This window comes from Doryrhamphus excisus, chromosome 19 (genome assembly GCF_030265055.1).
Source record: "Doryrhamphus excisus isolate RoL2022-K1 chromosome 19, RoL_Dexc_1.0, whole genome shotgun sequence".
Taxonomy (NCBI): Eukaryota; Metazoa; Chordata; class Actinopteri; order Syngnathiformes; family Syngnathidae; genus Doryrhamphus; species Doryrhamphus excisus.
The window spans coordinates 6,877,861-6,890,394 of NC_080484.1; the positions used below are offsets into that span (position 1 = coordinate 6,877,861).

At 51.8% G+C, this 12,534-nt stretch overlaps 3 protein-coding genes across 4 annotated transcripts; 2 read left to right on the top strand and 1 right to left on the bottom strand.

The window, feature by feature from the left end:
- Positions 1-214: 214 nt before the first annotated feature.
- dbnla (drebrin-like a) lies at positions 215-7,164 on the bottom strand. Its single transcript, XM_058056401.1, has 14 exons — positions 4,611-7,164; positions 4,484-4,539; positions 4,306-4,418; positions 4,143-4,217; positions 2,985-3,128; positions 2,836-2,913; positions 2,604-2,755; positions 2,357-2,411; positions 1,625-1,690; positions 1,435-1,546; positions 1,086-1,355; positions 782-999; positions 490-550; positions 215-412 (listed from the first exon to the last, which is right to left on the bottom strand). Exons 1-14 carry the CDS (start codon positions 4,691-4,693, stop codon positions 276-278), a joined length of 1,620 nt encoding a protein of 539 aa, XP_057912384.1. The 5' UTR covers positions 4,694-7,164; the 3' UTR covers positions 215-275.
- tcf7l1a (transcription factor 7 like 1a) lies at positions 5,960-9,741 on the top strand. Of its 2 annotated transcripts, none has more exons than XM_058056402.1 (12): positions 5,960-7,162; positions 7,223-7,292; positions 7,521-7,648; positions 7,831-7,908; positions 7,978-8,083; positions 8,156-8,237; positions 8,314-8,388; positions 8,458-8,562; positions 8,630-8,795; positions 8,859-8,966; positions 9,034-9,082; positions 9,146-9,741. In XM_058056402.1, the coding sequence occupies exons 1-12, from the start codon at positions 6,983-6,985 to the stop codon at positions 9,589-9,591; spliced, it is 1,593 nt and encodes a 530-aa protein (XP_057912385.1). In that variant the 5' UTR covers positions 5,960-6,982; the 3' UTR covers positions 9,592-9,741. The 2 variants fall into 2 exon arrangements, with proteins under 2 accessions (XP_057912385.1, XP_057912386.1); XM_058056403.1 differs by having other exon boundaries at positions 5,968-7,162; positions 9,149-9,741.
- A 33-nt stretch (positions 9,742-9,774) lies between these two features.
- On the top strand, positions 9,775-12,312 carry LOC131106896 (caspase-3-like). The gene is made up of 4 exons (XM_058056405.1): positions 9,775-10,112; positions 10,822-10,985; positions 11,063-11,189; positions 11,256-12,312. The coding sequence occupies exons 1-4, from the start codon at positions 9,926-9,928 to the stop codon at positions 11,570-11,572; spliced, it is 795 nt and encodes a 264-aa protein (XP_057912388.1). The 5' UTR covers positions 9,775-9,925; the 3' UTR covers positions 11,573-12,312.
- The last annotated feature ends 222 nt before the right edge of the window (positions 12,313-12,534 follow it).

Genomic DNA, 12,534 nt, shown 5'->3' on the forward strand with positions numbered 1-12,534 from the left:
ATATGTATGTATGTATATATATACTATTTTTTTCCCGTTGACAAACAGACTGCATAGAGTGGGTTTGTCCACTGATGCGATACGTGTACAACACCGCCATATTGGATGGGGCAAGGCTGCGCTGTCAATTAATGCAAGTCAATGTACTTACTTTCATAAAGCACCTTTCTACAAAGAAATGCATGTTAATTCCTCTGGTTTATACATTCACACATACTTGGGTGAATTACTTGAGTGTTTACATGATGCCAAACCACAGTTTATTAGGACAATCTCTACAAGAGTTCTACGTAATTGGCGGGAAACATTCCGTACCGGCCATCAGGGCCGTACCCTCGCCACCAGCCTTCATCCACCATCTCGATCCTCGTGATGATGTCATCAGGGTCAAAGGTGATCTCTGTGTCATCAGCTGCGGAACAGTTGACCATGTTTAATTTCTTAACATTCCACGTGTGTGTGTGTGTGTGTGTGTGTGTGTGCACGCACCCGCCTGATAGTCGTACACAGCCTTGGCACAAATGTTGGGTCCTCCATCGTCAGCTTCAGCCTACAGGTGAACATAAAACATGGCTGGATGGAAGGTGGATAGATGGAAAGGTCTTTTACAAGGTAAAAAATACACGTTCATACATTCCTCAGCACAAAGTATTATTTCTGCATGAGACCACTTTTTCTACTTTTTCTTGAAAGAAAGGGGAAGAAGAAAAAGACGTGAAGGATGATCTGTGCTGACCCACCAGAGGGCAGCGCTGTTGCCGGGCTAACCACGCCCACTCACCGTGTTGTCATCATCGAAGCCTCGGTGCTCGTCGGCGGGCCACGGCACATTGTACACGACGTCACCCGCACCCGGAGGAAACGTCGCATCGGTGGGGGCGGGGGGTGAGAGCGTCTTGAGAAGGCCGCTGCCAAACGCCTCACCCGGGGGGGCTTCGTACATGTCCTCTTCGAACTCGTCCGACCAGTCGTCCTCCTCGGCCGCATACGCCGCTTCTGCTGTGCCACAAACGTCATCTCCAATCAGCTCCTGAGCAGCCACGCTAACTGTAGCCTAGCTAGCCGCATGCACAAAACAAACAAACCTGACATGAGCCCCCCAGTGACGGTGGGTTCTCTGCCGCCGCCACCGTGCAAGTCAAAAGTGTGGGACGATGTTGTGACAGTAGGAGACGAGGAGGGCGGAGTCCAAGACCGCAGGTTGCTTTGGATCTCCGGGGGTTTCTGAAAGGGCGGTGTCCCAGGCCTCAGGTCGATGGGAACCTCAAAGGGTTTCTGGGAAGGCGGCGTCTGGGGCCGCAGGATGGACTGACTCTCAAAGGGTTTCTGGGATAAAAACGGACTTTGCAACTTCCCTGCCGGGCAAAAGCCAAAGTATGAGTGTGTGCACATGTGCGCGTAATCAGTCATGTGACCCTCCACCCCGGCATTTACCCGCTCTGGGGGCGGACGGGGAGCGTCCGTAGTTGAGGTCCAAACTCTGCTCCCGCTGCTTGAAGACATCTCGAGGGTTGATGGAGCGCTGGGAGATCACGGCCTTGGCTTCCTGAGGCCCAGTTCACATGACCAGTTAGACCAATCAGATGACAGTCACCTCGTTCAAGACGCCGCCCGTTACGCTCACATTTGCTGCGTGCACCGAAGCAGCCATGTTGGATCCCGTTCGTTTGTTCTCCTTTTCCTGCTGACTCTGCAACACAACGTAGCATCTTCACATCTTTCACACTTTTCTTTATCATACACTGGACAAACACATACTGCTGCTACTGCTACTGCTACTACTACTACTGCTGCTGCTACTACTACTGCTGCTACTACTGCTGCTACTACTGCTGCTACTTCTACTACTGCTGCTATTGCTACTACTGCTGCTAATACTACTACTGCTACCACTGCTGCTGCTACTACCACTGCTGCTGCTACTACTACTGCTGCTGCTACCACTGCTGCTACTACTACTGCTGCTGCTGCTGCTCCTGCTGCTGCTACTGCTGCTGCTATTTCTGCTGCTATTGCTGCTGCTGCTACTACTACTGCTGCTGCTACTGCTGCTACTACTACTACTACAACTACTACATCGACTTAGAATGTACCCACTCTCGTATTGACACATTTATCATACACTTATTCACTCAAAAGTGTTGTTACGAAAGTGCACTTATGCACTCAAAAGACTAAGTGTAAGTATACCAGTGCACTTATGAGCCAAGGCCTTAAGTGTAAGCAAGCAAGGGCACTTACACACTGAAAAATAGACTAGAAGAGTGTGTACTGCAGGACACTTAAGTATGTGCTAAAAGAGGAAGCAGTGCAGTAGCAAGGCAGTACTCGTGGAAGTAAGAGAGCGCTTGCTCACCCGCCGCTCTTCTTCTCTCACCCTGTCTTCTTCTTCTCTTTGTTTCTGGAGCGTCCTGCCAACACAGACAGCTCTTTGATTGATTGACACATGTCATGTTTGGAACGAACACCCGTGCTGACATGGTGGCGCTGTCCCAAATCCTTCAGCGTCCCGCCACACTTACCCGAATGACCATCACACATATACTTACGCCCCCCCAGCCAAGATGGCTGTACAATTGTAGCAGCTGAGGGTGCGGGCCCACCTTTGCTGGTCGATGAGCGCCGCCCTCTCGTGGACTCTCCTGTCTCTGTCCTTGGTCTGTTTCTCCTCTGCGTCCCTCCTCTCCTTGTCCAGGTGTTGCCTCTGGAGCTCCGCCTTCGTCACCTCCTGCTGCCGCCGCACCTCCTCCTCCCTCTGAGCATGACACACACATGGAAGAAATGGAGCTACTGCAGGTAAGTATGCAAGTGCACCAATTGAGACACGCCCCCTACCTGAGCTTGGACCCAAAAAGCGTCTTTGTCGATTTGTTGGATTTCCTCCACTGCGTTTGTTTTGTGGTAAACGGAACCCTGAGACACCAAGACGGAACCTCATGAGAACATCTGGAATATTCCTTTTGTGTGTGTGTGTGTGTCCTCACCACAGGTCCTGAGGGAACATCTCCATACTGCTGTGTTGTTTTGTGGAAGCTGTAGTTGGCTCCTGATGCTTTGGACACTTTAGACAAGATCACGTCTGGCTCCACATCGTCCTCATCACGAGCATTGATGGTCACATGGGCCCCCTGTGTACGCACGCACGCACGCACGCACGCACCCTCAGTTGGTGCACTTGCATACTTACACTTAATCTTGACAGTGAAAAGTACATCAACATGCAATGCTGCCACCCGTAGTGGAAGTACGCAAGTATGCACTAAAGGACCAAGTGTAAGCACCCACTTCTCTCACCCACTGCTCTGAAGGATTTAGTGTAAACATGCAGGTGAATTTATACACTGAAAGACTAAATGTAAGTACACAAGTGCATTTTTGCTCCAAAAGACCAAATGTAACCCTACATTTGGTGTACTTATGTGTTAAAAGACTAAATGTAGGTACCCAAGTGCACTTATATGTTAAGGGCTCAGTGCTAAGGTTTAAGGACTAATGTCTAGTCTAAGGAGTCAGCACTAAGGTCTCAGGTCTAGGTGCTTCAGGGCTAAGGTCTAAGTGCTAAGGACTGAGGTCTCAGGGCTAAGGTCGAAGGGGCTCAGGACTCAGTGCTAAGGTCTGAGGACTAAGGTCTCGGGGCTAAGGGATAAAGTCAAAGTGCTAAGGTCTAAGGGGCTCAGGACTCAGAACTAAGGTCTCAAGACTAAGGTCTATGGTCTCAGGGCTAATGTCTCAGGACTAAGGTCTCAGGGCTAAGGTCTAAGGGGCTCAGGCCTCAGTGCTAAGGTCCAACGACTAAGGTCTCAGGACTAAGGTCTAAGGACTAAGGTCTCAGGGCTAAAGTCTGTGCTAAGGTCTGAAGACTAAGGTCTAAGTGCTAAGGGGCTCAGGACTCAGTGCTAAGGTCCAACGACTAAGGTCTCAGTACTAAAGTCTGTGCTAAGGTCTGAAGACTAAGGTCTAAGTGCTAAGGACTAAGTGCTAAGGTCTAAGGGCTCAGGACTCAGTGCTGAGGTGTAAGGACTAAGGTCTAAGGACTAAGGTCTCAGGGCTAAGGTCTAAGTGCTAAGGGATGTACAGGGTGTGTAGTGGAAGCGCACTGAGGCAAATGCTCCTCTTGAGTAAGTGGAGGAAGTGAGCATCACCTTGAGGAAGTTGGCGACTGAAGTCAGGTGATTGGCACACATTCCTTTGCGGGAGTCCTTCACACCCTCACCTGTCTGAGGCACAACACACACACCTTGCATGCTGCGTGCGGGTCTGTGTACTGGTACAGTGCGTACGTGTCATCGGTGTGGTGCGCCCTACCCAGTTGACGAGGACGTATTTGGGCAGCCCAGAGTTGGGGTCCTGCACCCGACAGAAGGCGTACATCACCTTCCCGCTGCTCAGCTCCTCCACCATCTCCTCCAACCCCCCACCTGCACATACACACACGGATGGAAGGTCGTGTATGTGACACGGAGTGTCACCTGACTGCTCTCACCTCCTTTTCCCGCCACTCGGATGGTGCTGCTGTTGCCCTCGTAGGTGAACAAAGCCCTGACACACGCACACACACACACGTTACAGGTTGCGGTGCAGCAGGAAGTTGGCCATTGTGTCTTGCTGACCAGTTTGTGTCGGAGCGGCCGTCCACCACGTCCTTGTAGGCGGCCATCAGCTCGGCGCCGTTCTTGCTCAGGTTGACGGCCATGTCGCTCGCTGCTGGAAGACGAGATGCTGCTCTCCCCGATGCCGACTGAAATGTCCCTTCCAGATCGACCCGTTTGGGGAGAACCTGATGGGCCGCATTCCCGGGCTGTCCGGGGCGTGTCCTTGCGTCACTGGTGAGGAGACTTGAGGCAAGTGTAATTACCCAAGTGTGCACTAAAAAGACTTAGTGTAAGTATACTGGTGCACTTACATACACAAGATGTCCGGACACAAGTACACTTATGGGAACAAAAGACTTCAGTATAAGTATGCAAGTGCATTTATGCCCACTAGAATATTAGTACACAAGTGCAGTTACATACACTTAAGTGCACTCATGTCTACAAGAGACTTAGAATGCAAGTGCACTTATGAGTCAAAATATTTTTTGGAAGTAAATCTAAGTGCACTTATGCACACAAAAGACTTAAGTGTTAGTATGCAAGTGCATTTGTGCACCCAAAAATACCCAAGTGCCCTTACACCATATTGTGGCATAATGGTAACCATGACAACAATCCATATAGTGATATATAATAAAGATACAGACATCATGACAGGTCTAAGACCCTTCATCCTTGTATGGTCTCATCCTTGTACGTTGTTGGACTCCCTTAGCCAATCCCTCCAAAGTTCGATTCCACATGTATGTAGAATGATCCTCAGATATTCTCGATGACTCTGTCCTCTGAACGTAGTCTTTGGACAGTCTTTGCGGCGTCCATCTGTGGTTTCTTATAATGATGGCTGTAAATTGGGCGGACTGGAAGATGATCATGATGTCCATCAGCAGGCCACTAGCAGTCTTGTTACCAAAGTCTGTGGTGAATATATTGTCCATGAAGGTGGCACTTATGCACACATGACTATGAAAGTACACAAGTGCACTTACAAGCTAAAAGATCCGCATTAAGTGCATAAGGGCATTTATTCACGCAAAAGACTAGAGGAAGTACACAAGTGCACTTAAGCACACAAAATATTACGTGTGTACAAATGTACACTTATTCACACAAAAGACTAAGTCTAAGTACACGAGTGGACTTATTCACACAAAAGACTAAGTCTAAGTACGCGAGTGGACCTAAGCACACAAAATACTATGTGTTAAGTACAAAATTAGACTTATTCACACAAAAGTGTTAATTACATGAGTGCACTTACTCACCAAAAGACTAAGTGTAAGTACAAGAGTGCACTTACTCACCAAACGACTAAGTGTAAGTGCACTTACTCACACAAAAGACTAAGTGTAAGTACACAAGTGCGCCAGTTGACAAGCAGCCAACAGGCCCCAGGCAGCGGCCATGTTGTTTATCTCCATGAAACATCCTTAATGACTTGTTGACTTTGTATTCAAGGGATGGACTGACTTTTATTTACCTTCCTCTCGCTCGCTGTCACCTACAGGTCAATACATTTTCATTTGTCATTATTTGTGGTTTTATGACATGAAAGAGTAGAATGCTGACAAAACTAGCTAAAGAAGGCTAGTCATGACGTAGGCAGAGAATATATTTTCTCACACTTGGAGAAAAAATGTTTTGTTTAGTTTTTTTTAAATCAGACTCTTCCCCCTCGACGGGCGGGCTCGCCAACCTGTTGTTCCTGATCCAGGATCAGCTGATCGGCCATGCCCGACAGCAGCAGGCGGAAGAGACAGACCCACGGTCAGCGGCGGGCCGGCGTCGCCGTGTTGTTCTTCTTGCGAACCCCGACCAGAAGCTCGTGCTTTGCTTCGCGTGTACACGGTCGCGTCCACGCGGCGAGTCACAATGCATCCCGCGGACGTGTGCGCGCTCCCGGGGACGCCGTGAGAGGTTCACGCGGCGTGAACAATGTAGGAAAGTAGACTTTTCTTCACGCGCTGGGACGTCAAATGCTCGCGATGGGAAGGAAACTTTTCACTCTGTCGCCTCGCGCTGTTTTCCATCTCCGGCGATTCTAACTCGCTGTTACTCGTTTGCGGTTTGCACCGCAGAAAGCAGCGCGTTTAAGTGAGGGCTTTTTAAATTCCAGTCCTTGGAACAAGACTTGGTCCACACCTCGGGAATCCGAGCACATCGAGCAGCGGCGTCAGTGAACGCCGCAGGCAGCTAGCTGCTAGCTCCAACTGTTTCCAACACACTTTTTGGCCGTTTTACGACACCCTGACGAGAAAGTCAGCCGCCCGATGTCGTCGACGTTTGTCGTCGAATAAGACCGAGGCTAAAGTTAGCAGCTAGTCGAATTAGCTTGGCGGTGCTCGCTTGTTGTGAAAGTGTGCTGGCGTCGCGGCTAACTTGCTAGCATGCCGCAGCTGAGCGCCGCCGACGGCGAAGAAGACTTGGGCGCCAACGACGAGCTCCTCCGCTTCAAGGATGAAGGCGAGCACGACGACAAGACCAGCGTGGCCGCCGACAGAGACCTGGACGACGTCAAGTCCTCTCTTGTCAACGAGTCCGAAACCAACAGCGGCTCTGATTCGGAGGTGAGTGAGTGTAACTCGACAACTTTCCAACCCCGTGGACTTAACTGGCTGCGTGTGCAGGCGGACAGGCGAGCCAGAGCCGAACCGGACGCGGCGAACCGGGCCAGGCAGAATCAACTGTTTGGGGAAGGTACAGTCAAGTCGTTGAACACAACCTGTCACCTTGTTGTTTACGTTGCTCGCGTCTCCATGGTGACCAGAAAACACCTCCAGGTCACGTGGTGGTCACCAAGCGAAGACCCCCGTGTACATCTCACCAATCCCACTTATTCTCCTCCACCTCACAATATTGTTTAGTTTGATTGGTCATCTTCCACCAACTAGCACGTCGAGCTAACTAACATGTTCCTTTGACCAGCACTGAGGAGACAGCAGGCCGCTGGTCTCTTCCAGCCCCCCCCATACGTGGGATACCCCTTCTTCATGATTCCAGACCTGTGCGGGTCGTACCTCGCCGGTGGAGGTCTGGCGGCAGGCGCGCGTGCGGTGAGTGGGCATGCACATGCTGGCGGGATTTTGACACTGACCTCCGACCCTGCCCATGAGGCAGCAGGGTCGAATGTACAGTCAAATGTATAATGATGAGCTGGTGGGGAAATCGTAGTTGTTGTTGTTGGAGGCGTGTCTTTTGCATCCCAGCTAAACAAACATGGCCGCCATGTGTTCAGTATCTGCCCTTTCAGTGGCCCCTGTTGGACGCTCCAGGGAGGGCAGCCGTGAGAGACTCGGCCACGCCCACACACCTGGTGAGTACTTACTGATATCTGGTGGTCACATGACGTCACTGCAGCCCCTCATGTGCGCATCGTGTGCAGTCCAGCAGCACGCGCCCCCACATGGGTCACCTCCACCCTCTGCTGTCTTGCTATCCCGAGGCCTTCTCACCCCAGAGGGTTTCGCCAGGCTTCTCGCCCGATGCAGGTGAGCCATAGCCACCAGCCGCTTTGACTCCCACCTGCAAACGCGCTCACATGTGCACATGGTCGTCACTAGGTGCGTCCAGGCCCCCGCACACCGCTTGCTACCCGGTCTCTCCTGGGGGCGTGGCTCAGATGCCGCCTACTTTTGATTGGTTGTGAGTACATTGTGTGAGTGAGTGAGTGAGTGAGTGTGTGTGTGCACTGTGACTGTGTGTGTGTGTGTGTGTGCAGGCAGGGTCAGCCCATGTACCCAATGGCAGGAGCCTTCTCACCCGCCGCCCTCGCCATGAGCACCTCCATGTCAAGGTGAGTGCTGTCAGGTAGCGAACGACGGCAGCCATGTTCCTCTCTAACCTTGTCGCGCGGTGATGTCAGTCTGGCGCCCAGCGGCTTCTCCCGTCTGGTGGCGAGCTCGCCGTCGTCCGTCTCCCACGCCGCCGTGGTTGTCAAACGGGAGGCCGGAGAAGACAACCTGCTGAGGTAACGCTTCCGTGTCATGAGTGACTGGCCCACGGCGGCTGAATGTCCCTTTCCCGTGTTCCCGCAGGAAGTCGGCGGCCGACGCCGTGCGGGAGAGCGGCAGCGAACAGAAGGCGCACATCAAGAAGCCGCTCAACGCCTTCATGCTCTTCATGAGGGAGGAGCGGCCCAAAGTGGTGGCCCAGTGTCAAGTGAAGGAGAGCGCCACCATCAACCAGATACTGGGACAGCGGGTCAGTAGCGTGCATGCGTGTGTGTGTATACGTGCACGCTAACGGGTGCGTTCCTGTCCCCAGTGGCACTCGCTGTCCAAAGAGGAGCAGGCCAAATATTACGAGCTAGCCCGCAAGGAGCGCCTGCTGCACTCCCAGCTGTATCCCGGCTGGTCGGCCCGAGACAACTACGTGAGTACACGCCTACTTCCTGTTGGCTCTTCCTGCCTCTGCTGACGTCGCTGCTGCTCATGTGCAGGGGAAGAAGAAGAAGAGGAAGAAGACCAGGAGCGAAACGCACCAAGACGGTGAGACGGCGTGCTCACGGCGAGGCACGATGGCGGCACGCTAACCTGTGTTTTTTTTTCCAGCAGACGGTTCATCGCCCAAGCGAGCACACGTGTCGCCCGATGAGGCGCTGCATGTGCACGCTCTTCTCACGCACGCCCGCTCGCCGCGCGCCCACCCTCACTTGTCACACCCGCACACCGTCTCCCATCTCACGCACACGCACCTGTCCCAGGCCAGCCCCGCCTCCTCTGTGGACTCCCCGGCCACGCCCACCACCGCGCTGCCGTCGCCCGCCGCTCCGGCGCCGACGCACACAGAGCACACGCAGTCCTCGCACGGTGGCCGCGCCTCGCCGTACGCCGAGCAGCCGCTCGCCCTCACCACCAGACCGCCGCGCGGGACGCGCCCGCTCGCCCCGCCAGCGTCGTCCTCTGACACGCCCTCACCGCACAAGCCCCCTCCTCTGCCCTTTCGTGCCCCGCCCCCTTCCTCTTCCCAGCAGAGCAGAAGAGCCAATCAGGTGTGAGGAAAGACGTGTGCAGTACGAGTAAGGACTCCCGTGGTCAATATTTGACTTTGGCGCTCACGCGTGTCGGACTGTCGTGCTTTTGTAACGTTGGCTGCTTTTTCACGAAACACAAAGACTTTATTTACCCAAACTAATAAAACTTGATTCACTTCCTGTCGTCTCACGTGGATCGGCCCATGACATCATCACTCATTGGCCTAGCCTGTCACGTGACCAACCGAGAGTCCACTGGCTTGGACCTTTGGGTCATGTGACTCCAGAGTGTTGCGTAAGCGGCGGGCAGGGGAGCGGCTGTTTTTCTAAGGTGGTGTGAAGACACTGACGCTGAAAGATGGAAGCAGCAAAGAGAGCCGTGCTGGTGTCTGTGGCCACCTTTGACCCGGGGGTTCCTCTGGGCCGCAGACCCGGTGCCACCAAGGACGCCCGGAGACTCCACCGCATCCTGACCCAGCTGAACTTCAAGGTGGACCTCCACCAGGACCTCCACAGCCACGAAATCTACTCGCTCTTTCGCAAAGGTAACTACACGTCATACTACACCGTATGGTACATAGTACGTACAGTACATATAGTACATTATACTGTACATCCTATGGTGGCGCTTAGGAGTCGTATACTAATTGTGTTTACCTATGCTAATGTTAGCATGTGTTTATGTGTCTACACATAAAAACGTCAAAAATGCTAGTATGCTAACATGCCCCCCCTCCACTCACACCCAGCACCACAACACATTTACAACACTTACCACTTGTGTTATTTTCCTTATGTGTATTACATTGGCAAGTAAGGCTGACTATAGGTCTGTTATTTTATGTCTATACACTCTAAAAGCGTATTCAGAAGGTGGTAAACATGTTTTCTATGTCGTATTTTCTCTTATTGTATATCATATCGGGTTATATATTTCATGTCTAGAGGAATCCAATAGTGTTGAAGTGTATTCACATATAGCATAAAGGTGACTGTATTTCATGTCTCGATGGCTCTAATAATGTTTGGCCAGCTCTGCGCTATAACGACTGTACTACAGTACACAGGTACATGATAGTACATTCTACTAGAAGGGTGTAGATATCAGGAGTACATGATGACATAACGAAAGCGGAAGTTCTTATCAGTAAAAAGTTTTTATGAGCCGTAACGTAAGTCAGTGGCGTTTATCTCAAGTCAAGTCATCTGTAAACACTATGTTGCGTGTGTGCGTGTGCGTGTGTGCACGAGCAGAGAGTCGGCGGCCGGTGTCCGAGTGTTTCCTGGCCGTCCTGTCGTCTCACGGCGAGGACGGCTGCGTGTTTGGCGCTGATGGTAAGCGTGTGTGGTTGTCACGTGTCTTCGCCTTCTTCGACCACGTGGACATGGAGCAGAAGGTCAAAGTGTTCCTCGTTCAGGTGAGAGGGAAGGGGGCAACGAGGCAAACAGTGACGTGGGGGTCATATGACCAACAATAAAGATGGCGTCTGCGCAGGCCTGTCGAGGCGCTGCCCTGGACGACGGAGTGGTGACGGACTCCGGCGACGACGAGCCCGCTGAGGGTGTCTGCTCAGACGTTTCCGCTCCCGTAAACACGTTGGTCATGTACGCCACCGTGCCAGGTCAGCTCACAGTCTGCTGCATCCGACCTCCATCCGACCTTCATTTGACCTGTCTTCTCCCCACAGGCTATGTGGCGTTCATGCATCCGACGGGATCGGTCTTCCTGCAGACATTCTGCTCGCTGCTGGAGGAGGAGGAGCATCGTCGCTTGGAGCTAACGCGTCTGATGACCCGCCTGTCGCACAGCGTGGCCTACACCTTCCAGGCCAAAGGTCGACAGTTCGGCATGAAGAAGGAGATGCCCTGCTTCCTCACCCGGATGACGCGGGAGGCGTTCCCTTTCGCCGGGCCTTGTAAAGACGGCGCTGCTGCAGCCGGCTTGTCCGCCGTGACGCTGCTGGGCGGCGACGGCGCTAAAAAACGGACGCCGTCTATAAGTTAAACTCTCATTTGGAAATGTCCCCGTTTGTTTTTCCACTTGTGTGAGCAGAGGGTCTGCATTCCACCCGGTCAGTAGCCTACCCGGTCTACCAAGGCCGGACTTGGGGGGCGGTGAATCCAGACCAGGGGTGGGCAAACTACGGCCCGGGGGCCACATGCGGCCCACCAAGCGTTTGAATCCGGCCCGCCAGTTGCTTTCTAAGTAACTTCAACTTTTAACATACAAACTGGCAACATGACTTGCAAGTCGGATGTCTGATTTAGTAAAAAATAAACAACAAAACTGTAAAATTAAATGACATAGTTTGATGTGGTGTGATGTTTAAAGTGCTCCTAAAAAAGGGACATGAGAACATACAACTGATATAGGATAACACTTTTACAGATAAAATTAGACAAATAATTCAAGGAAAATGATAAGCATAAAATAGTGTGTGTGTGTTAAATATATGTTCTGGCCCCCCAGACAATTTTGTTAACTCAATGCGGCCCTCGAGTCCAAATATTTGCCCACCCCTGATCCAGACGGTCTGGCCTTCCTCACACTTCCTGGTTGTCACATGGTCTCCTTTACCCTGACGTCCTGACAATGATCAAGTACCATCACAAAGTGAATCAAGGCCAACAAATGTACATCATAGAAGCAAAGTTACTTGTTTTTTAAATGTAGCTTTTACAGGAGAGAGAAGAAATGTTCTCCGTCTGCAGATTGACCTGATATATTAAATTATAGTAATATTCATAGCTCTTTTATTCACAGTACTTGCTACTTCTTGGCTTCTACCTTTATTCCTACAACAGCAGCAACACACGTTTGAATATACGTATATATGCATACAGGATGTAGTATAACGATGTAGTATCCTGCACAGAATCAAACTGGAGGGCAGGGGACATGGGTGAAATGATGAGGTGCAGGAAGCCAAAGGTTTGGAGGCCATCAGTGATGTTCCATGGTGGTAC

Coding starts and splice junctions, on each gene's coding strand:
- dbnla (XM_058056401.1), bottom strand. CDS start 4,693: ATGGCCGTCAACCTGAGCAAGAACGGCGCCGAGCTGATGGCCGCCTAC. Junction 2,756..2,835: donor CTTTTTGGGTCCAAGCTCAG/GTAGGGGGCGTG, acceptor TGTCATGCTCAG/AGGGAGGAGGAGGTGCGGCG. Junction 1,547..1,624: donor CTTCGGTGCACGCAGCAAAT/GTGAGCGTAACG, acceptor ACTGGGCCTCAG/GAAGCCAAGGCCGTGATCTC.
- tcf7l1a (XM_058056402.1), top strand. CDS start 6,983: ATGCCGCAGCTGAGCGCCGCCGACGGCGAAGAAGACTTGGGCGCCAAC. Junction 8,084..8,155: donor AGGCTTCTCGCCCGATGCAG/GTGAGCCATAGC, acceptor GGTCGTCACTAG/GTGCGTCCAGGCCCCCGCAC. Junction 8,967..9,033: donor GGTCGGCCCGAGACAACTAC/GTGAGTACACGC, acceptor GCTCATGTGCAG/GGGAAGAAGAAGAAGAGGAA.
- LOC131106896 (XM_058056405.1), top strand. CDS start 9,926: ATGGAAGCAGCAAAGAGAGCCGTGCTGGTGTCTGTGGCCACCTTTGAC. Junction 10,113..10,821: donor CTACTCGCTCTTTCGCAAAG/GTAACTACACGT, acceptor GTGCACGAGCAG/AGAGTCGGCGGCCGGTGTCC. Junction 11,190..11,255: donor CATGTACGCCACCGTGCCAG/GTCAGCTCACAG, acceptor TTCTCCCCACAG/GCTATGTGGCGTTCATGCAT.